Source organism: Petromyzon marinus, chromosome 76 (genome assembly GCF_048934315.1).
Source record: "Petromyzon marinus isolate PM22_M1 ecotype Great Lakes invasive population chromosome 76, UKy_Petmar_22M1.pri1.0, whole genome shotgun sequence".
Classification (NCBI taxonomy): domain Eukaryota; kingdom Metazoa; phylum Chordata; class Hyperoartia; order Petromyzontiformes; family Petromyzontidae; genus Petromyzon; species Petromyzon marinus.
The window spans coordinates 5,316,611-5,342,360 of record NC_133742.1 but is presented as its reverse complement, the minus strand read 5'-3'; the positions used below and the strand labels follow the sequence as shown (position 1 = coordinate 5,342,360).

The following is a 25,750-nucleotide window of genomic DNA, read 5'->3' as shown; positions in this document are numbered from 1 at the left end:
TAGGTGAGTGTGTGTGTGAGTGTGTGAGTGTGTAGGTGAGTGTGAGTGTGTGAGTGTGTGGGTGAGTGTGTAGGTGAGTGTGTAAGTGAGTGTGTAGGTGTGTGTGTGTGAGTGAGTGTGTGAGTGACTGTGTGTGTAGGTGTGTAAGTGAGTGTGTGGGTGAGTGTGTAGGTGAGTGTGTAAGTGAGTGTGTAGGTGAGTGTGTAGGTGAGTGAGTGAGTGAGTTGGTGAGTGTGAGTGTGTGTGTGTAGGTGAGTGTGTAAGTGAGTGAGTGTGTGAGTGTGTAAGTGAGTGAGTGTGTAGGTGAGTGAGTGTGTAGGTGAGTGTGTAAGTGAGTGAGTGTGTAGGTGTGTGTGTGTGTGAGTGTGTAGGTGAGTGTGTAGGTGAGTGTGTAAGTGATTGAGTGAGTGAGTGAGTGTGTGAGTGTGTAGGTGTGTGTGTGAGTGTGTGTGTGTGTATGTGTAAGTGTATGTGTGTGTGAGTACGTTGATGTTGGCGTCCCACAGTTGAGTGAGTAGCTCCACACGGTGCTCCAGGAATCCCTTCTCAGCCGAGGATGTGTGAGTGAGTTGGTGAGTGAGTGGGTGAGTGTGTAGGTGAGTGTTTGGGTGAGTGTGTGGGTGAGTGGGTGAGTAGGTAGGTGAGTGAGTGTGTAGGTGAGTGAGTGAGTTGGTGAGTGAGTGAGTAGGTTGGTGAGTGAGTGAGTGTGTAGGTGAGTGTGTGAGTGTGTTGGTGAGTGAGTGTGTAGGTGAGTGGGTTGGTGAGTGTGTAGGTTGGTGAGTGAGTGAGTTGGTGAGTGAGTGAGAGTGTAGGTGAGTGAGTGTGTAGGTGAGTATGTGTGTGTGTAGGTGAGTGTGTGTGAGTGTGTGAGTGTGTGTGTGAGTGTGTAGGTGAGTGTGTAAGTGAGTGAGTGTGTGTGTGTGAGTTTTGGTGAGTGAGTTGGTGAGTGAGTGGGTGAGTGAGTGGGTGAGTGAGTGGGTGGGTGAGTGGGTGGGTGAGTGAGTGGGTGAGTGAGTTGGTGAATGAGTGTGTGTGTTGGTGAGTGAGTTGGTGAGTGAGTATGTGTGTGAGTACGTTGATGTTGGCGTCCCACAGTTGAGTGAGTAGCTCCACACGGTGCTCCAGGAATCCCTTCTCAGCCGAGGCCACGACCACCTCCGTGTGGGAGGGGCGTGGAGCCGCCTACACAGACAAAGCGACCCCAGGTAGCCCTCGGCACGCAGCGCACCCGGGGCAAGGGCGGTGGAGCAGCACAGGCCCACGCTCACTCAGTCACTCACTCACCAACACACTCACCACTCACTCACTCACCCACTAACTCACTCACCCATTCACCCACTCACTCACCACTCACTCACTCACCCACTAACTCACTCACCCATTCACCCACTCACTCATTCACCCACCCACTCACTCACCCACTCATCCACTCACACACTCACTCACCCACTCACTCACCCACTCACTCACCCACCCACTCACTCACCCACTCACTCACCCACTCAGTCACTCAGTCACTTACTCACCCACTCACTCACCACTCACTCACTCACTCACCCACTCACTCACCCACCCACTCAGCCACTCACTCACTCACTCACCCACTCACCCACTCACACACCCACTCACTCACTCAGTCACTCACTCACTCACCCACTCACTCACCACTCACTCAGCCACTCACTCACCAACACACTCACTTACTCACCCACCCACTCAGCCACTCACTCACTCACTCACCCACTCACTCACTCACTCACCCACTCACTCACCCACTCACACACCCACTCACTCACTCAGTCACTCACTCACTCACCCACTCACTCACCACTTACTCACCCACTCACTCACCCACTCACCCACTCACTCACTCACTCACCCACCCACTCAACCACTCACTCACTCACTCAGTCACTCACTCACTCACTCACCCACCCACTCACTCACCACTCACCCACTCACTCACCCACTCACCCACTCACTCACCCACTCACCCACCCACTCACTCACTCACCCACCCACCCACTCACCCACCCACCCACCCACTCACCCACCCACCCACCCACTCACCCACTCACCCACCCACTCACTCACCCATTCACCCACTCACACACCCACTCACTCACCCACCCACCCACTCACTCACCCACTCACCCACTCACTCACTCACTCACCCACCCACCCACCCACTCACTCACCCACCCACCCACTCACTCACTCACCACTCACTCACTCACCCACCCACTCACTCACCCACTCACCCACTCACTCACCCACTCACTCACCCACTCACTCACCCACTCACCCACTCACACACCCACTCACTCACCCACTCACTCACTCACTCACCCACTCACTCACTCACCCACCCACCCCCTCACTCACTCACCCACCCACCCACTCACCCACCCACCTGTGTTGCACCGATGGCTGCTACAAGTCTCTCCAGGCCCAGGCTGAGGCCGACGCACGGCACGGAGTGGTGGCAAAGTGACCCCACCAGGTGGTCATAGCGTCCACCCGCAGCCACACTACCCAGCATGCACCCTGTTAAAGAACGTGACGTCATCACATCACTAGTGTGACGTCATCACATCACCAGTGTGACATCACCACCACCAGGTGGTCATAGCGTCCACCCGCAGCCACACTACCCAGCATGCACCCTGTTAAACAACGTCACCATGACCAGTGTGACGTCACCATCATCACCATCATCACCATCATCATCACCATCATCACCAGTGTCACCATCACCAGTGTGACGTCATCACCACCACCAGGTGGTCATAGCGTCCACCCGCAGCCACACTACCCAGCATGCACCCTGTTAAACAACGTGACGTCATCACAACACCAGTGTGACGTCATCACATCACCAGTGTGACGTCACCATCATCACCAGTGTGACATCACCATCATCACCACCACCAGGTGGTCATAGCGTCCACCCGCAGCCACACTACCCAGCATGCACCCTGTTAAACAACGTCACAACACCAGTGTGACGTCATCACCATCATCACCATCATCAGCACCATCATCATCACCATCATCACATCACCAGTGTGACATCATCACCCCCACCAGGTGGTAATAGCGTCCACCCGCAGCCACACTACCCAGCATGCACCCTGTTAAACAACGTGACATCACCAGTGTGACGTCATCACCATCACCACCACCAGGTGGTCATAGCGTCCACCCGCAGCCACACTACCCAGCATGCACCCTGTTAAACAACGTCACATCACCAGTGTGACGTCATCACATCACCAGTGTGACATCATCACCATCATCACCATCATCATCACCATCATCACATCACCAGTGTGACATCATCACCCCCACCAGGTCGTCATACCGTCCACCCGCAGCCAGACTACCCAGCATGCACCCTGTTAAACAACGTCACATCATCACATCACCAGTGTGACGTCATCACTAAACCAGTGTGACATCATCACCATCATCACCAGGTCGTCATACCGTCCACCCGCAGCCACACTACCCAGCATGCACCCTGTTAAACAACGTCACCATCACCAGTGTGACGTCATCACCATCATCACCATCATCATCATCACCATCATCACATCATCAGTGTGACATCATCACCACCACCAGGTCGTCATACCGTCCACCCGCAGCCACACTACCCAGCATGCACCCTGTTAAACAACGTGACATCATCACATCACCAGTGTGACGTCATCACTAAACCAGTGTGACATCATCATCACCACCACCAGATCGTCATACCGTCCACCCGCAGCCACACTACCCAGCATGCACCCTGTTAAACAACGTCACATCACCAGTGTGACGTCATCACATCACCAGTGTGACATCATCACCATCATCACCAGGTAGTCATACCGTCCACCCGCAGCCACACTACCCAGCATGCACCCTGTTAAACAACGTCACATCATCACATCACTAGTGTGACGTCATCACATCACCAGTGTGACGTCACCATCATCACCAGTGTGACATCATCACCATCATCACCAGGTAGTCATACCGTCCACCCGCAGTCACACTACCCAGCATGCACCCTGTTAAACAACGTCATAACACCAGTGTGACATCATCACAATCATCACCATCATCACCAGTGTGACGTCATCACATCACCAGTCTGACATCATCACCACCACCAGGTGGTCATACCGTCCACCCGCAGCCACACTACCCAGCATGCACCCTGTTAAACAAAGTGACATCATCACATTACATTTGTGGTGGTAGTTGTGGTGGTAGTTGTGGTAGTTGTGCTGGTAGTAGTTGTGGTAGTGGTGGTAGTTGTGGTGGTAGTGGTGGTAGTTGTGGTAGTTGTGCTGGTAGTTGTGGTAGTTGTGGTGGTAGTTGTGGTAGTTGTGCTGGTAGTTGTGGTAGTTGTGGTGGTAGTTGTGGTGGTAGTTGTGGTGGTAGTTGTGGTAGTTGTGGTGGTAGTTGTGGTAGTTGTGGTAGTTGTGCTGGTAGTTGTGGTAGTTGTGGTGGTAGTTGTGGTGGTAGTTGTGGTGGTAGTTGTGGTAGTTGTGGTGGTAGTTGTGGTGGTTGTGGTGGTAGTTGTGGTGGTTGTGGTGGTAGTTGTGGTAGTTGTGCTGGTAGTAGTTGTGGTAGTGGTGGTAGTTGTGGTGGTAGTTGTGGTAGTTGTGGTGGTAGTTGTGGTAGTTGTGCTGGTAGTAGTTGTGGTAGTTGTTGTGGTGGTAGTTGTGGTAGTGGTGGTAGTTGTTGTGGTAGTTGTGGTAGTAGTTGTGGTAGTAGTTGTGGTAGTTGTTGTGGTGGTAGTTGTGGTAGTGGTGGTAGTTGTGGTGGTAGTTGTGGTAGTTGTGGTGGTAGTTGTGGTAGTTGTGCTGGTAGTAGTTGTGGTAGTGGTGGTAGTTGTGGTGGTAGTTGTGGTGGTAGTTGTGGTGGTAGTTGTGGTGGTAGTGGTGGTAGTTGTGGTGGTAGTTGTGGTGGTAGTTGTGGTGGTAGTAGTTGTGGTAGTGGTGGTAGTTGTGGTGGTAGTTGTGGTGGTAGTTGTGGTAGTTGTGCTGGTAGTAGTTGTGGTAGTGGTGGTAGTTGTGGTGGTAGTTGTGGTGGTAGTTGTGGTGGTAGTAGTTGTGGTAGTGGTGGTAGTTGTGGTGGTAGTTGTGGTGGTAGTTGTGGTGGTAGTTGTGGTAGTGGTGGTAGTGGTGGTAGTTGTGGTGGTAGTTGTGGTAGTTGTGGTGGTAGTTGTAGTAGTTGTGGTAGTTGTGGTGGTGGTTGTGGTAGTAGTTGTGGTAGTCACCGCTAGGTGTGTTGAGTAGTTGTGGTAGTTGTGGTAGTTGTGGTGGTAGTTGTGGTGGTAGTTGTGGTAGTTGTGGTAGCTGTGGTAGTAGTTGTGGTAGTCACCGCTAGGTGTGTTGAGTAGTTGTGGTAGTTGTGGTAGTTGTGGTGGTAGTTGTGGTGGTAGTTGTGGTAGTTGTGGTAGCTGTGGTAGTAGTTGTGGTAGTCACCGCTAGGTGTGTTGAGTAGTTGTGGTAGTTGTGGTAGTTGTGGTGGTAGTTGTGGTGGTAGTTGTGGTAGTTGTGGTAGTGGTGGTAGTAGTTGTGGTAGTCACCGCTAGGTGTGTTGAGTAGTTGTGGTAGTTGTGGTAGTTGTGGTGGTAGTTGTGGTAGTTGTGGTAGTTGTTGTGGTAGTGGTAGTTGTGGTAGTTGTGGTAGTTGTTGTGGTAGTCACCGCTAGGTGTGTTGAGTAGAGTTGCCTCGTAGATGAGGCCTGTGTAGTAGTTGAGACCTCGCGCAAGACTCAGATCCAACAACACCTACACAACAACAACACAACAACAATACAACAACACCTACACAACAACAACAACACAACAACAACACAACAACAACACCACACAACAACAACAACAACACAACAACAACACACAACAACAACACCTACACACACAACAACAACACAACAACAACACAACAACAACACACAACAACAACAACACAACAACAACACACAACAACAACACCTACACAACAACAACACATACAACAACACAACAACAACACACAACAACAACAACAACAACACGACAACAACACACAACAACAACACCTACACAACAACACACACAACAACACAACAATACAACAACACCTACACAACAACAACACACACAACAACAACACCTACACAACAACAACAACACATAAACACCTACACACCAACACACACACACAATAACACACAAACACACACACAACAACACACACAACAACAACAACAACAACACACACAACAACAACAATACAACAACACACACAACAACAACACCTACACAACAACAACAACACACACAACAACAACACAACAACAACACCTACACAACAACAACAACACCCACAACAATACAACAACACCTACACAACAACAACACACACAACAACAACACAACAACAACACCTACACAACAACAACAACAACACACACAACAATACAACAACACCTACACAACAACACAACAACAACACACAACAACAACAACAACACACACAACAACAACAACACACACAACAATACAACAACACCTACACAACAACAACACACACAACAACAACACAACAACAACACACAACAACAACACACACAACAACAACACACACAACAACAACACAACAACAACACCTACACAACAACACACACAACAACACAACAACAACACACAACAACAACACCTACACAACAACAACAACACACACAACAACAACACACACAACAACACCTACACAACAACACAACAACAACACCTACACAACAACAACACACACAACAACAACAACACACAACAACACCTACACAACAACACAACAACAACACACAACAACAACACACAGACAACACACAAACAACACCTACACAACAACAACAACACCTACACAACACACAAACAACAACAACAACAGCACAACAGCAACAAAACAACAACAACAGGTGGAGGTGGAGTTGAGGTGGAGGAGTTGTGGTGGAGTTGAGGTGGTGGAGTTGAGGTGGTGGAGTTGAGGTAGAGTTGAGGTGGAGTTGTGGTGGAGTTGTGGTGGAGTTGTGGTGGAGTTGAGGTGGTGGAGTTGAGGTGGAGTTGAGGTGGTGGAGTTGAGGTGGTGGAGTTGAGGTAGAGTTGAGGTGGAGTTGAGGTGGTGGAGTTGAGGTGGTAGAGTTGAGGTGGAGTTGAGGTGGTGGAGTTGAGGTGGAGTTGAGGTGGTGGAGTTGAGGTGGAGTTGAGGTGGAGGAGTTGTGGTGGAGTTGTGGTGGAGTTGAGGTGGAGTTGAGGTGGAGGTGGAGTTTTGGTGGAGTTGTGGTGGAGTTGTGGTGGAGTTGAGGTGGAGTTGTGGAGGTGGAGTTGAGGTGGAGGAGTTGAGGTGGAGTTTCAGGTGGAGTTGAGGTGGTGGAGTTGTGGTGGAGTTGTGGAGGTGGAGTTCAGGTGGTGGAGTTGTGGTGGAGTTGAGGTGGAGTTGTGGTGGAGTTGTGGAGGTGGAGTTCAGGTGGAGTTGAGGTGGTGGAGTTGAGGTGGAGTGGTGGAGGAGTTGTGGTGGAGTTGTGGTGGAGTTGAGGTGGAGTTGAGGTGGAGGTGGAGTTGTGGTGGAGTTGAGGTGGAGTTGAGGTGGTGGAGTTGTGGTGGAGTTGAGGTGGAGTTGAGGTGGAGTTGAGGTGGTGGAGTTGAGGTGGAGTTGAGGTGGAGTTGAGGTGGAGTTGAGGTGGAGGTGGAGTTGAGGTGGAGTTGAGGAGGTGGAGTTGAGGTGGAGTTGAGGTGGTGGAGTTGAGGTGGAGTGGTGGTGGAGTTGAGGTGGAGTTGTGGTGGAGTTGTGGAGGTGGAGTTCAGGTGTAGTTGAGGTGGTGGAGTTGAGGTGGAGTTGTGGAGGTGGAGTTGTGGTGGTGTTGTGGTGGAGTTGTGGAGGTGGAGTTCAGGTGGAGTTGAGGTGGTGGAGTTGTGGAGGTGGAGTTGAGGTGGAGGTGGAGTTGTGGTGGAGTTGTGGTGGAGTTGTGGTGGAGTTGAGGTGGAGGTGGAGTTGTGGTGGAGTTGAGGTGGAGTTGAGGTGGAGTTGAGGTGGAGTTGTGGTGGAGTTGTGGTGGAGTTGAGGTGGTAGAGTTGAGGTGGAGTTGAGGTGGTGGAGTTGAGGTGGAGTTGAGGTGGTGGAGTTGAGGTGGAGTTGAGGTGGAGGAGTTGTGGTGGAGTTGTGGTGGAGTTGAGGTGGTGTTGTGGTGGAGTTGTGGAGGTGGAGTTCAGGTGGAGTTGAGGTGGTGGAGTTGTGGAGGTGGAGTTGAGGTGGAGTTGAGGTGGAGTTGAGGTGGTGTTGAGGTGGAGTTGTGGAGGTGGAGTTCAGGTGGAGTTGAGGTGGTGGAGTTGTGGAGGTGGAGTTGAGGTGGAGTTGAGGTGGAGGTGGAGGTGGAGTTGTGGTGGAGTTGAGGTGGAGTTGAGGTGGTGGAGTTGTGGTGGAGTTGAGGTGGAGTTGAGGTGGAGTTGAGGTGGTGGAGTTGTGGTGGAGTTGAGGTGGAGTTGAGGTGGAGTTGAGGTGGAGTTGAGGTGGAGGTGGAGTTGAGGTGGAGTTGAGGAGGTGGAGTTGAGGTGGAGTTGAGGTGGTGGAGTTGAGGTGGAGTTGAGGTGGTGGAGTTGAGGTGGAGTGGTGGTGGAGTTGAGGTGGAGTTGTGGTGGAGTTGTGGAGGTGGAGTTCAGGTGGATTTGAGGTGGTGGAGTTGAGGTGGAGTGGTGGTGGAGTGGTGGTGGAGTTGAGGTGGAGTTGTGGAGGTGGAGTTGTGGTGGTGTTGTGGTGGAGTTGTGGAGGTGGAGTTCAGGTGGAGTTGAGGTGGTGGAGTTGTGGAGGTGGAGTTGTGGTGGAGTTGTGGTGGAGTTGAGGTGGAGTTGAGGTGGAGTTGTGGTGGAGTTGTGGTGGAGTTGAGGTGGAGTTGTGGTGGAGTTGTGGTGGAGGTATTGAGGTGGTAGAGTTGAGGTGGAGTTGTGGTGGAGTTGAGGTGGAGTTGTGGTGGAGTTGTGGTGGAGTTGAGGTGGTGGAGTTGTGGAGGTGGAGTTGAGGTGGTGGAGTTGTGGTGGAGTTGTGGTGGAGTTGTGGTGGAGTTGAGGTGGTGGAGTTGTGGAGGTGGAGTTGTGGAGGTGGAGTTCAGGTGGAGTTGAGGTGGTGGAGTTGTGGTGGGAGTTGAGGTGAAATTGAGGTGGAGTTGTGGTGGAGTTGTGGTGGAGGTATTGAGGTGGTGGAGTTGTGGTGGAGTTGAGGTGGAGTTGAGGTGGAGTTGTGGTGGAGGTTTAACCCTTACCTTGTGAGCCACCCCCATAAGTCTGAGGTAGCTCATGAGCAGCTGAAGATCACGGAGGGCCAAATCAGCACCGGGCATAGAGCAGAGTGCAGAGTCACTCAGTAGTGAGTCCACCAACTCGCTCCCTCCTAGAGAGAGTCACTCAGTAGTGAGTCCACCAACTCGCTCCCTCCTAGAGTCACTCAGTAGTGAGTCCACCAACTCGCTCCCTCCTAGAGAGAGTCACTCAGTAGTGAGTCCACCAACTCGCTCCCTCCTAGACAGAGTCACTCAGTAGTGAGTCCACCAACTCGCTCCCTCCTAGAGAGAGTCACTCAGTAGTGAGTCCACCAACTCGCTCGCTCCTAGAGAGAGTCACTCAGTCAGTGAGTCCACCAACTCGCTCCCTCCTAGAGAGAGTCACTCAGTAGTGAGTCCACCAACTCACTCACGTCCTAGAGAGAGTCATTCAGCCAGTGAGTCCACCAACTCGCTCCCTCCTAGAGAGAGTCACTCAGTAGTGAGTCCACCAACTTGCTCCCTCCTAGAGAGAGTCACTCAGTAGTGAGTCCACCAACTCGCTCCCTCCTAGAGAGAGTCACTCAGTAGTGAGTCCACCAACTCGCTCCCTCCTAGAGAGAGTCACTCAGTAGTGAGTCCACCAACTCACTCACGTCCTAGAGAGAGTCATTCAGCCAGTGAGTCCACCAACTCGCTCCCTCCTAGAGAGAGTCACTCAGTAGTGAGTCCACCAACTCGCTCCCTCCTAGAGAGAGTCACTCAGTAGTGAGTCCACCAACTCGCTCCCTCCTAGAGAGAGTCACTCAGTAGTGAGTCCACCAACTCGCTCCCTCCTAGAGAGAGTCACTCAGTAGTGAGTCCACCAACTCGCTCCCTCCTAGAGAGAGTCACTCAGTAGTGAGTCCACCAACTCGCTCCCTCCTAGAGAGAGTCACTCAGTAGTGAGTCCACCAACTCGCTCCCTCCTAGAGAGAGTCACTCAGTAGTGAGTCCACCAACTCACTCACGTCCTAGAGAGAGTCATTCAGCCAGTGAGTCCACCAACTCGCTCCCTCCTAGAGAGAGTCACTCAGTAGTGAGTCCACCAACTCGCTCCCTCCTAGAGAGAGTCACTCAGTAGTGAGTCCACCAACTCGCTCCCTCCTAGAGAGAGTCACTCAGTAGTGAGTCCACCAACTCGCTCCCTCCTAGAGAGAGTCACTCAGTAGTGAGTCCACCAACTCACTCACGTCCTAGAGAGAGTCATTCAGCCAGTGAGTCCACCAACTCGCTCCCTCCTAGAGAGAGTCACTCAGTAGTGAGTCCACCAACTCGCTCCCTCCTAGAGAGAGTCACTCAGTAGTGAGTCCACCAACTCGCTCCATCCTAGAGAGAGTCACTCAGTAGTGAGTCCACCAACTCGCTCCCTCCTAGAGAGAGTCACTCAGTAGTGAGTCCACCAACTCGCTCCCTCCTAGAGAGAGTCACTCAGTAGTGAGTCCACCAACTCGCTCCCTCCTAGAGAGAGTCACTCAGTAGTGAGTCCACCAACTCGCTCCCTCCTAGAGAGAGTCACTCAGTAGTGAGTCCACCAACTCGCTCACCTCCTAGAGAGAGTCACTCAGTAGTGAGTCCACCAACTCGCTCCCTCCTAGAGAGAGTCACTCAGTAGTTAGTCCACCAACTCGCTCCCTCCTAGAGAGAGTCACTCAGTAGTGAGTCCACCAACTCGCTCCCTCCTAGAGAGAGTCACTCAGTAGTGAGTCCACCAACTCGCTCCCTCCTAGAGAGAGTCACTCAGTAGTGAGTCCACCAACTTGCTCCCTCCTAGAGAGAGTCACTCAGTAATGAGTCCACCAACTCGCTCCCTCCTAGAGAGAGTCACTCAGTAGTGAGTCCACCAACTCGCTCCCTCCTAGAGAGAGTCACTCAGTAGTGAGTCCACCAACTCGCTCCCTCCTAGAGAGAGTCACTCAGTAGTGAGTCCACCAACTCGCTCCCTCCTAGAGAGAGTCACTCAGTAGTGAGTCCACCAACTCGCTCCCTCCTAGAGAGAGTCACTCAGTCAGTGAGTCCACCAACTCGCTCCCTCCTAGAGAGAGTCACTCAGTAGTGAGTCCACCAACTCGCTCCCTCCTAGAGAGAGTCACTCAGTAGTGAGTCCACCAACTCGCTCCCTCCTAGAGAAAGTCACTCAGTCAGTGAGTCCACCAACTCGCTCCCTCCTAGAGAGAGTCACTCAGTAGTGAGTCCACCAACTCGCTCCCTCCTAGAGAGAGTCACTCAGTAGTGAGTCCACCAACTCGCTCCCTCCTAGAGAGAGTCACTCAGTAGTGAGTTCACCAACTCACTCACCTCCTAGAGAGAGAGTCACTCAGTAGTGAGTCCACCAACTCGCTCCCTCCTAGAGAGAGTCACTCAGTAGTGAGTCCACCAACTCACTCACCTCCTAGAGAGAGTCACTCAGTAGTGAGTCCACCAACTCGCTCCCTCCTAGAGAGAGTCACTCAGTCAGTGAGTCCACCAACTCGCTCCCTCCTAGAGAGAGTCACTCAGTAGTGAGTCCACCAACTCGATCCCTCCTAGAGAGAGTCACTCAGTCAGTGAGTCCACCAACTCGCTCCCTCCTAGAGAGAGTCACTCAGTAGTGAGTCCACCAACTCGATCCCTCCTAGAGAGAGTCACTCAGTCAGTGAGTCCACCAACTCGCTCCCTCCTAGAGAGAGTCACTCAGTAGTGAGTCCACCAACTCGCTCCCTCCTAGATAGAGTCACTCAGTAGTGAGTCCACCAACTCGCTCCCTCCTAGAGAGAGTCACTCAGTAGTGAGTCCACCAACTCGCTCCCTCCTAGAGAGAGTCACTCAGTAGTGAGTCCACCAACTCGCTCCCTCCTAGAGAGAGTCACTCAGCCAGTGAGTCCACCAACTCGCTCCTTCCTAGAGAGAGTCACTCAGTAGTGAGTCCACCAACTCACTCACCTCCTAGAGAGAGTCACTCAGTAGTGAGTCCACCAACTCACTCACCTCCTAGAGAGAGTCACTCAGTAGTGAGTCCACCAACTCGCTCCCTCCTAGAGAGAGTCACTCAGTAGTGAGTCCACCAACTCGCTCCCTCCTAGAGAGAGTCACTCAGTAGTGAGTCCACCAACTCAGAGAGTCACTCAGCTAGTGAGTCCACCAACTCGCTCACCTCCTAGAGAGAGTCACTCAGTCAGTGAGTCCACCAACTCGCTCCCTCCTAGAGAGAGTCACTCAGTAGTGAGTCCACCAACTCGCTCCCTCCTAGAGAGAGTCACTCAGTGAGTCCACCAACTCAGAGAGTCACTCAGCTAGTGAGTCCACCAACTCCCTCCCTCCTAGAGAGAGTCACTCAGTAGTGAGTCCACCAACTCGCTCCCTCCTAGAGAGAGTCACTCAGTAGTGAGTCCACCAACTCGCTCCCTCCTAGAGAGAGTCACTCAGTAGTGAGTCCACCAACTCACTCCCTCCTAGAGAGAGTCACTCAGTAGTGAGTCCACCAACTCGCTCCCTCCTAGAGAGAGTCACTCAGTAGTGAGTCCACCAACTCACTCACCTCCTAGAGAGTCACTCAGTAGTGAGTCCACCAACTCGCTCCCTCCTAGAGAGAGTCACTCAGTAGTGAGTCCACCAACTCGCTCCCTCCTAGAGAGAGTCACTCAGTAGTGAGTCCACCAACTCACTCACCTCCTAGAGAGAGTCACTCAGTAGTGAGTCCACCAACTCACTCACCTCCTAGAGAGAGTCACTCAGTAGTGAGTCCACCAACTCACTCACCTCCTAGAGTCACTCAGCCAGTGAGTCCACCAACTCACTCCCTCCTAGAGAGAGTCACTCAGTAGTGAGTCCACCAACTCGCTCACCTCCTAGAGAGAGTCACTCAGTCAGTGAGTCCACCAACTCACTCACCTCATAGAGAGAGTCACTCAGTAGTGAGTCCACCAACTCACTCACCTCCTAGAGAGAGTCACTCAGTAGTGAGTCCACCAACTCGCTCCCTCCTAGAGAGAGTCACTCAGTAGTGAGTCCACCAACTCACTCACCTCCTAGAGTCACTCAGTAGTGAGTCCACCTACTCACTCACCTCCTAGAGAGAGTCACTCAGTAGTGAGTCCACCAACTCGCTCCCTCCTAGAGAGAGTCACTCAGTAGTGAGTCCACCAACTCGCTCCCTCCTAGAGAGAGTCACTTAGTCAGTGAGTCCACCAACTCGCTCCCTCCTAGAGAGAGTCACTCAGTTAGTGAGTCCACCAACTCGCTCCCTCCTAGAGAGAGTCACTCAGTAGTGAGTCCACCAACTCACTCACCTCCTAGAGAGAGTCACTCAGTAGTGAGTCCACCAACTCGCTCCCTCCTAGAGAGAGTCACTCAGTAGTGAGTCCACCAACTCGCTCCCTCCTAGAGAGAGTCACTCAGCCACTGAGTCCACCAACTCGCTCCCTCCTAGAGAGAGTCACTCAGATAGTGAGTCCACCAATTCACTCACCTCCTAGAGAGAGTCACTCAGTAGTGAGTCCACCAACTCGCTCCCTCCTAGAGAGAGTCACTCAGTAGTGAGTCCACCAACTCGCTCCCTCCTAGAGAGAGTCACTCAGTAGTGAGTCCACCAACTCGCTCCCTCCTAGAGAGAGTCACTCAGTAGTGAGTCCACCAACTCGCTCCCTCCTAGAGAGAGTCACTCAGTAGTGAGTCCACCAACTCGCTCCCTCCTAGAGAGAGTCACTCAGTAGTGAGTCCACCAACTCACTCACCTCCTAGAGAGAGTCACTCAGTAGTGAGTCCACCAACTCGCTCCCTCCTAGAGAGAGTCACTCAGCCAGTGAGTCCACCAACTCACTCACCTCCTAGAGAGAGAGTCTCTCAGTAGTGAGTCCACCAACTCACTCACCTCCTAGAGAGAGTCACTTAGCCAGTGAGTCCACCAACTCACTCACCTCCTAGAGAGAGAGTCTCTCAGTAGTGAGTCCACCAACTCACTCACCTCCTAGAAAGAGAGTCTCTCAGTAGTGAGTCCACCAACTCACTCACCTCCTAGAGAGAGAGTCTCTCAGTAGTGAGTCCACCAACTCACTCACCTCCTAGAGAGAGTCACTCAGTAGTGAGTCCACCAACTCACTCACCTCCTAGAGAGAGAGTCACTCAGCCAGTGAGTCCACTAACTCACTCACCTCCTAGAGAGAGTCACTCAGTAGTGAGTCAACCAACTCGCTCACCTCCTAGAGAGAGTCACTCAGTAGTGAGTCCACCAACTCGCTCCATCCTAGAGAGAGTCACTTAGCCAGTGAGTCCACCAACTCACTCACCTCCTAGAGAGAGTCACTCAGACAGTGAGTCCACCAACTCACTCACCTCCTAGAGAGAGTCACTCAGTAGTGAGTCCACCAACTCACTCACCTCCTAGAGAGAGAGTCTCTCAGTAGTGAGTCCACCAACTCACTCACCTCCTAGAGAGAGTCACTCAGTAGTGAGTCAACCAACTCACTCACCTCCTAGAGAGAGAGTCACTCAGTAGTGAGTCCACCAACTCACTCACCTCCTAGAGAGAGTCACTCAGTAGTGAGTCCACCAACTCACTCACCTCCTAGACAGAGTCACTCAGTAGTGAGTCCACCAACTCACTCACCTCCTAGAGAGAGTCACTCAGTAGTGAGTCCACCAACTCACTCACCTCCTAGAGAGAGTCACTTAGCCAGTGAGTCCACCAACTCACTCACCTCCTAGAGAGAGAGTCTCTCAGTAGTGAGTCCACCAACTCACTCACCTCCTAGAGAGAGAGTCTCTCAGTAGTGAGTCCACCAACTCACTCACCTCCTAGAGAGAGAGTCTCTCAGTAGTGAGTCCACCAACTCACTCACCTCCTAGAGAGAGTCACTCAGTAGTGAGTCCACCAACTCACTCACCTCCTAGAGAGAGAGTCTCTCAGTAGTGAGTCCACCAACTCACTCACCTCCTAGAGAGAGTCACTTAGCCAGTGAGTCCACCAACTCACTCACCTCCTAGAGAGAGAGTCTCTCAGTAGTGAGTCCACCAACTCACTCACCTCCTAGAGAGAGAGTCTCTCAGTAGTGAGTCCACCAACTCACTCACCTCCTAGAGAGAGAGTCACTCAGTAGTGAGTCCACCAACTCAACCCACAGCACTTGCCCCAACAGCTCCGTTGAGGCTACACGGGTGACACGTGTCCCTTGACACGCATGACGGAGGCGTGATGCTCACCGCTCCGCCGGACGTAGTCGCCCACGCGGTCGGCCACAGCTGAGTCAACCCCTCGCACGGTCACCAACTCCTCACGCACGCTCGCCCAGCTCACCTGCACCGCTCACACGCAGTGACACACACACATAGTGTGACACACATACACACACACACACAGTGTGACACACATACACACACACACACAGTGTGACACACATACAGAGTGACACACACACACACAGTGTGACACACATACACACACACACACAGTGTGACACACATACACACACACACACAGTGTGACACACATACACACACACACACAGTGTGACACACATACACACACACACACACAGTGTGACACACATACACATACACACACAGTGTGACACACATACACACACACACACAGTGTGACACACATACACACACACACACAGTGTGACACACATACACACACACACACAGTGTGACACACATACACACACACACACAGTGTGACACACATACACATACACACACAGTGTGACACACATACACATACACACACAGTGTGACACACATACACATACACACACAGTGTGACACACATACACACACACACACAGTGTGACACACATACACACACACACACAGTGTGACACACATACACATACACACACAGTGTGACACACATACACATACACACACAGTGTGACACACATACACATACACACACAGTGTGACACACATACACATACACACACAGTGTGACACACACATACACACACAGTGTGACACACATACACATACACACACAGTGTGACACACATACACATACACACACAGTGTGACACACATACACATACACACACAGTGTAACACACATACACATACACACACACAGTGACACACAGAGTGACACACACACACAGTGACACACATACACAGTGACACACATACATAGTGACACACACAGTGTCACACACACACACACAGTGACACACACACATAGTGACACACATACATAGTGACACACACAGTAACACACACACAGTGACACACACACACACAGTGTGACACACACACACACACAGTGACACACACAGTGTGACACACACAGTGACACAAACACAGTGACACAAACACAGTGACACACACACACACAGTGACACACACACACACAGAGATACACACAGTGACACACACACAGTGACGCACACACAGTGACACACACACACACACACAGTGACACACACACACACAGTGACACACACACAGTGACACACATACATAGTGACACACACACACAGGGACACACACACAGTGAAACACACACACAGTGACACACACACACAGTGACACACATACATAGTGACACACACACACAGGGACACACACACAGTGACACACACACACAGTGACACACACAGTGACACACACACACAGTGACACACACACAGTGACACACACACACACAGTGACACACACACAGTGACACACACGCACACACACATAGTGACACACACACAGTGACACACACACACACAGTGACACACAAACATAGTGACACACAAACATAGTGACACACACAGTAACACACACACACAGTGACACACACACAGTGTGACACACACACACACAGTGACACACACAGTGTGACACACACAGTGACACAAACACAGTGACACAAACACAGTGACACACACACACACAGTGACACACACACACAGAGATACACACACACATAGTGTGACACACATACACACACACACACAGTGTGACACACATACACACACACACACAGTGTGACACACATACACACACACACACAGTGTGACACACATACACACACACACACAGTGTGACACACATACACATACACACACAGTGTGACACACATACACATACACACACAGTGTGACACACATACACATACACACACAGTGTGACACACATACACATACACACACAGTGTGACACACACATACACACACAGTGTGACACACATACACATACACACACAGTGTGACACACATACACATACACACACAGTGTGACACACATACACATACACACACAGTGTAACACACATACACATACACACACACAGTGACACACAGAGTGACACACACACACAGTGACACACATACACAGTGACACACATACATAGTGACACACACAGTGTCACACACACACACACAGTGACACACACACATAGTGACACACATACATAGTGACACACACAGTAACACACACACAGTGACACACACACACACAGTGTGACACACACACACACACAGTGACACACACAGTGTGACACACACAGTGACACAAACACAGTGACACAAACACAGTGACACACACACACACAGTGACACACACACACACAGAGATACACACAGTGACACACACACAGTGACGCACACACAGTGACACACACACACACACACAGTGACACACACACACACAGTGACACACACACAGTGACACACATACATAGTGACACACACACACAGGGACACACACACAGTGAAACACACACACAGTGACACACACACACAGTGACACACATACATAGTGACACACACACACAGGGACACACACACAGTGACACACACACACAGTGACACACACAGTGACACACACACACAGTGACACACACACAGTGACACACACACACACAGTGACACACACACAGTGACACACACGCACACACACATAGTGACACACACACAGTGACACACACACACACAGTGACACACAAACATAGTGACACACAAACATAGTGACACACACAGTAACACACACACACAGTGACACACACACACAGTGTGACACACACACACAGTGACACACACAGTGTGACACACACAGTGACACAAACACAGTGACACAAACACAGTGACACACACACACACAGTGACACACACACACACAGAGATACACACAGTGACACACACACAGTGACGCACACACAGTGACACACACACACACAGTGACACACACACACACAGTGACACACACACAGTGACACACATACATAGTGACACACACACACAGGGACACACACACAGTGAAACACACACACAGTGACACACACACACAGTGACACACATACATAGTGACACACACACACAGGGACACACACACAGTGACACACACACACAGTGACACACACAGTGACACACACACACAGTGACACACACACAGTGACACACACACACACACACAGTGACACACACACAGTGACACACACACACGCACACACAGTGACACACACAGTGACACACACACACACAGTGACACACACACAGTGACACACACACACACAGTGACACACACACACAGTGACACACACACAGTAACACACACACACAGTGACACATACACACACAGTGACACACACACACAGTGACACACACACAGTGACACACACACAGTGACACACACACAGTGACACACACACACAGTGACACATACACACACAGTGACACACACACAGTGACACACACACAGTGACACACACACACAGTGACACACACACACACAGTGACACACACACAGTGACACACACACAGTGACACACACACACAGTGACACATACACACACAGTGACACACACAGTGACACACACACAGTGACACAGTGACACACACACAAACAGTGACACACACACACAGTGACACACACACACACAGTGACACACACACAGTGACACACATACATAGTGACACACACACACAGGGACACACACACAGTGACACACACACACAGTGACACACACAGTGACACACACACACAGTGACACACACACAGTGACACACACACACACACACAGTGACACACACACAGTGACACACACGCACACACACATAGTGACACACACACAGTGACACACACACACACAGTGACACACAAACATAGTGACACACAAACATAGTGACACACACAGTAACACACACACACAGTGACACACACACACAGTGTGACACACACACACACAGTGACACACACAGTGTGACACACACAGTGACACAAACACAGTGACACAAACACAGTGACACACACACACACACAGTGACACACACACACACAGAGATACACACAGTGACACACACACAGTGACGCACACACAGTGACACACACACACACACAGTGACACACACACACACAGTGACACACACACAGTGACACACATACATAGTGACACACACACACAGGGACACACACACAGTGAAACACACACACAGTGACACACACACACAGTGACACACATACATAGTGACACACACACAGGGACACACACACAGTGACACACACACACAGTGACACACACAGTGACACACACACACAGTGACACACACACAGTGACACACACACACACACACAGTGACACACACACAGTGACACACACACACGCACACACAGTGACACACACAGTGACACACACACACAGTGACACACACACAGTGACACACACACACACACAGTGACACACACACACAGTGACACACACACAGTAACACACACACACAGTGACACACACACACACAGTGACACACACACAGTGACACACACACAGTGACACACACACACAGTGACACATACACACACAGTGACACACACACACAGTGACACACACACAGTGACACACACACACAGTGACACATACACACACAGTGACACACACACACAGTGACACACACACAGTGACACACACACAGTGACACACACACACAGTGACACATACACACACAGTGACACACACAGTGACACACACACAGTGACACAGTGACACACACACAAACAGTGACACACACACACAGTGACACACACACACACAGTGACACACACACAGTGACACACATACATAGTGACACACACACACAGGGACACACACACAGTGAAACACACACAGTGACACACACACACAGTGACACACATACATAGTGACACACACACACAGGGACACACACACAGTGACACACACACACAGTGACACACACAGTGACACACACACACAGTGACACACACACAGTGACACACACACACACACACAGTGACACACACACAGTGACACACACACACGCACACACAGTGACACACACAGTGACACACACACACACACAGTGACACACACACAGTGACACACACACACACAGTGACACACACACACAGTGACACACACACAGTAACACACACACACAGTGACACATACACACACAGTGACACATACACACACAGTGACACACACACAGTGACACACACACAGTGACACACACACAGTGACACACACACACAGTGACACATACACACACAGTGACACACACACACAGTGACACACACACAGTGACACACACACAGTGACACATACACACACAGTGACACACACACACAGTGACACACACACAGTGACACACACACAGTGACACACACACAGTGACACACACACACAGTGACACATACACACACAGTGACACACACAGTGACACACACACAGTGACACAGTGACACACACACAAACAGTGACACACACACACAGTGACACACAGTGACACACACAGTGACACAAACACAGTGACACACACACACAGTGACACATACACACACAGTGACACACACACAGTGACACACACACACAGTGACACATACACACACAGTGACACACACAGTGACACACACACGCAAGCACACACACAGTGACACACACAGTGACACACACACAGTGACACACACACAGTGACACACACACAAACAGTGACACACACACACAGTGACACACAGTGACACACACAGTGACACACACACACACACAGAGTGACACACACACACAGTGACACACACACAGTGACACACACACAGTGACACACACAAACAGTGACACACACACACACAGTGTGACACACACACAGTGACAACAACAACAACAACAACCGCCATTCGCCACTAAGTGGCGGTGACGTCACCACGACGCTTGTGCCAGGCTATGTGCACCCTGAGGCCACGTGAAGTGTCGAACGCTCGCTGGCAGGAGGTCACTGGGCAGACCCAGGTGCCACGGGTCGACTGACTGAGATGACTGAGATGACTGGCTGATGCACCACCTGTGTCCCCTACTGTGCCAACCTGCTGTGCTTTAGCCACCCGGCGCTCCGCTCGTTGTTGTGAGCGTCGCTCCTCCGCCCTCCGTTGTTGTTGGAGGGCGACTGCCTCCAAATGCCCAGTAGCGTCCTTCACGAGCCTCCTCCACAGAGGCCGATTTTGACACCGCTGGTACCAGTCATCGGCAAGTCCAGTCAGCTCCACGTCCTCCTGTACCACATCACTCCATCTCTTCTCTAGCCCGTGCCGCGCCCGTTTAGCCCCCTCAATCCGGCCGAACAAAAGCTGTTTCGGCATGCGGTGTTTGGGCATGCGGGCTACATGACCTAGCCAATGCAGCCTTGTCTGCCGGAGGAGCTCACCGATGGGACCGTGCCCAGATCTCTCAAGGATTTGTGAGCTCCTCACACAATCTAGCCTGGTTAAACCCAGGATGGATCGTAGGCAGGCCAGCCTAAATGTTTCTAACCGGCGAAGATGTTCCATTAGGGGGGTCCACGTTTCGCAAGCGTAGAGAAGGGAGGGAATGACCGTGGCCGAGAAGACCTGAAGCTTAGTGCGGAGCGACAGACCAGGTAGCTTCCACACAGCGTTACGCAACCGATGAAAAGATATTGCCGCTCGACTGATTCGGAGTGAGACCTCTGCTGTTAAACTGGAGCCAGTCATAAGCACACTGCCCAGGTATGGGAAACTCTCCACTCTCTCCACAACTGCCCCATCACCGATTGGGAGTTGTGGGGGTGGAGTGTCCGATGGTACAAAATACCCAGGCAGGTGCTTAGTTTTGGTGGGGCTAATGGTAAGGCCCCACCTCTTAGTGGCACGCTCCAGTCTCAGCAGCAGCGTCTCCAACTCCTCCTCTGACTGAGCAGCTATTACCAAATCATCAGCATACATAACGTGGTTGAGCAATAGGGAGCCATCCCTTGACCGCACCCGGGCATCGATTAGCCTCCCATTATATCTGTACCATATGGAGATTCCCCCGGTACAGCTATTGAAGGCTTCACGAACTACGTGGTAAAAAAAGATGTTAAATAATGTGGGAGCCAGAGGACATCCCTGTCGCACCCCAAGGTGTACAGGGAATGGCTCTGACTCCCGGCCACGTAGTTTTACCCGGGCCCGCTCACCGTCATGAAGGTCCTTAATGATCGTGAGCAGAGGGTCAGGTACTCCAAAAGCACGAAGAACGACCCAGAGCCCAGGCCTACTGATGGTATTATAGGCCTTGACCAGGTCAATAAAGCAGAGATGTAGGTCTTGTTGGAATTCCCTACACCTCTGCTGTAGCAGACGGACAGAAAATATGGCATCTGTGCAGGACCGCCCTTTCCTGAAACCGCATTGGGGCTCCGCAAGCCTCTCCTCAGCGTGCCTGGCAAGGTGATGTTGAATAATCCTTGCCAGGACCTTTCCCGGCACACTGAGGAGTGAGATGCCCCTGTAGTTGTTACAGTCTGTGCGGTCTCCCTTCTTAAAAAGGGGGACCACCAGGGCATCCTTCCAATCCTGCAGAACCCGTCCAGTGGTCCAGACCTTTGTTATGATGTCATATAGGGCAGTCTGTGCACAAACGCCACCCTTCCTCAGCATTTCGCTTGGGAGATCATCTCTGCCCGCTGCCTTTCCTGGTCTCAGACTCCGGATCGCCTTCAGTACTTCCTCAACAGATGGCACCTCAGCCAGCCAATCACAGGGGGTGACTTCTTCCAATATTTGAGGCACCGCAGCCTCAGCAAGGTCATCCTCACTTTGTGCCACGATGTTTTCCTGGCTGAGGGATTTTCCCTCCCCCAGGACCTCACAGAAATGCTCAGCAAATCTGCAAACCTGTTCCTGGGGGTCGGAGATTGGATCACCGTTTTTTCCCCTAATGATGGTAATAGGTGTGGCGCTGCAGGTTACTTTTTTGATGGAGTTAAATAGAGATTTGTGATCGCGGGCCACTGAGGCAGACTCCATCTCCTCAGCAACCCGCAACCACCACCCATCCTTGCAGCGCCTCACGGCTCTCCGAACCTCCGAGCGAAGGCTGTGGTAAGCCTCCTCATCCTCTGACGTGGGATTCTGTAGCCGATGACAGTGGGCCTGTCGCTTTTTCTCAACCATCCTGAACACCCCCTCTGTCAGCCAGGGTCTCTGGGGAGGTCTGGACCGCGTACCCAAAGCAGCCATTGCAGCTGCATGAGTCACAGTCCTAAACCTCGCCCATTTACCCTCGACATCAGGAAGAGTCGGGGACGATGCCAATCCCAGCCGCAAGCGATGATGAAATTCTCGCTTGCAACTTTCATCAGATAACTGAGACCAGGCCAATTTAGGTTGGAATGGGGTCCTGGGTGTACACCCACCACCGGAGTGAAAGAATGGCAGGCGCATCTTACAGATGACTAGTCGATGGTCAGAGGGCAGATCAGCTCCACGGTAGGTCCTGGTGTCAAGGACATGGGCTCGCATCCGCTGGTCCGTCACTATGTAGTCCAGCAGATGTTCTTGCTTGGACCCGGCATGCATCCATGATGTTGTATGGATGCGCCGATGCCGGAACAGCGTGTTGGTAATTACAAGCCCATGGGCTGCACAAAAATCTAGCAGCCTCCTACCGTTGTTATTGAGCTGATCTGGCCCATGCCCTCCAATCACTCCAGACCAGGTGCCAGTATCATGACCAACTCGGGCATTGAAGTCACCCAACATGATGACTCTATCCCGAGGGGCCACTTTAGCCAGCACCTGTGACTGGAGGTCATAGAAGGCATCTGACTCATCGGCTTTGCCTGCATCCCTCCACAGATGTTCATCTTTGGTGGGGGCATAAGTAACCACGACCACCATTCCTCGCCTCCGGTTGATGGGAAGGCGAGCCCAAAATAGCCTGGGGCTTACAGCTTCCCACACCTCACCGCCACGCTCCCACGCCCCCTTCATTCTTTTGTTCAAAAGAAGAGCCACACCCTGTTGTTTGGTAGTCTGCTGCCCCGAGTAGAGGACTGTCCACCCCTCATGGTGGCAGGAGCCATAACCGGTCCACCAGACCTCCTGAATGCCGCATAGATCCAGGCGGTACCGGTCCAGCTCCCGACAGAGGAGTGGCAGCCTCTCCTCCGCAGTGAGCGTTCGAACATTCCACGTGGCCACCCGTAGTGGTTTTATCGTTGTTTCTGGAGGAGCCCCGAGGGTAGATGGTGTTGGTGGTGTTGGTGGTGGTGGAGGAGGTTGTGGTGGTGGTGGTGATGGTGGTGGTGATGGTGGTGTTGGTGGTGGTGATGGTGGTGTTGGTGGTGGAGGTTGTGGTGGTGTTGGTGGTGGTGTTGGTGGTGGTGGTGATGGTGGTGATGGTGGTGGTGATGGTGGTGTTGGTGGTGGTGGTGATGGTGGTGATGGTGGTGGTGATGGTGTTGGTGGTGTTGGTGGTGGTGGTGGAGGTTGTGGTGGTGTTGGTGGTGGTGTTGGTGGTGGTGGTGATGGTGGTGGTGGTGGAGGTTGTGGTGGTGTTGGTGTTGGTGGTGGTGGTGGTGTTGGTGGTGGTGATGGTGGTGGTGATGGTGGTGGTGTTGGTGGTGATGGTGGTGGTGGTGGTGGAGGTGGTGGAGGTGGTGGTGGTGGTGGTGGTGATGGTGGTGGTGGTGGTGATGGTGGTGGTGGTGGTGTTGGTGGTGGTGGTGGTGTTGGTGGTGGTGGTGGTGTTGGTGGTGGTGTTGGTGGTGATGGTGGTGGTGGTGGTGATGGTGGTGGTGTTGGTGGAGGTGGTGGTGGTGGTGGTGTTGGTGGTGGTAGTGGTGTTGGTGGTGGTGGTGTTAGTGGTGTTGGTGGTGGTGGTGTTGGTGGTGGTGGTGTTGGTGGTGATGGTGGTGTTGGTGGTGGTGGTGGAGGTTGTGGTGGTGATGGTGGTGGTGATGGTGGTGGTGGTGGTGGTGATGGTGGTGGTGGTGTTGGTGGTGGTGGTGTTGGTGGTGTTGGTGGTGATGGTGGTGGTGATGGTGGTGGTGTTGGTGGTGGTGGTGTTGGTGGTGGTGGTGTTGGTGGTGGTGGTGTTGGTGGTGATGGTGGTGGTGGTGGTGGAGGTGGTGGAGGTGGAGGTGGTGGAGGTGGTGGTGGTGTTGGAGGTGGTGGAGGTGGTGGTGGTGGTGGTGGTGGTGGTGATGGTGGTGGTGGTGGTGGTGGAGGTTGT

At 52.0% G+C, this 25,750-nt stretch overlaps 1 protein-coding gene and 1 pseudogene across 1 annotated transcript in view; both read right to left on the bottom strand.

Annotated features, from left to right (window-relative positions):
• Positions 1 to 25,750, bottom strand: part of LOC116938097 (histidine--tRNA ligase, mitochondrial-like) — a 64,393-nt pseudogene that overhangs the window by 29,575 nt on the left and 9,068 nt on the right.
• The window catches only part of LOC142907270 (uncharacterized), a gene marked incomplete at both ends in the record, with an annotated part of 891 nt that continues 753 nt past the window's right edge, over positions 25,613 to 25,750 (bottom strand). The window contains one exon of the mRNA XM_076056562.1: positions 25,613 to 25,750. This exon is cut by the window's right edge and continues 753 nt beyond it. Within this exon, the coding sequence (XP_075912677.1) occupies positions 25,613 to 25,750 (138 nt within the window).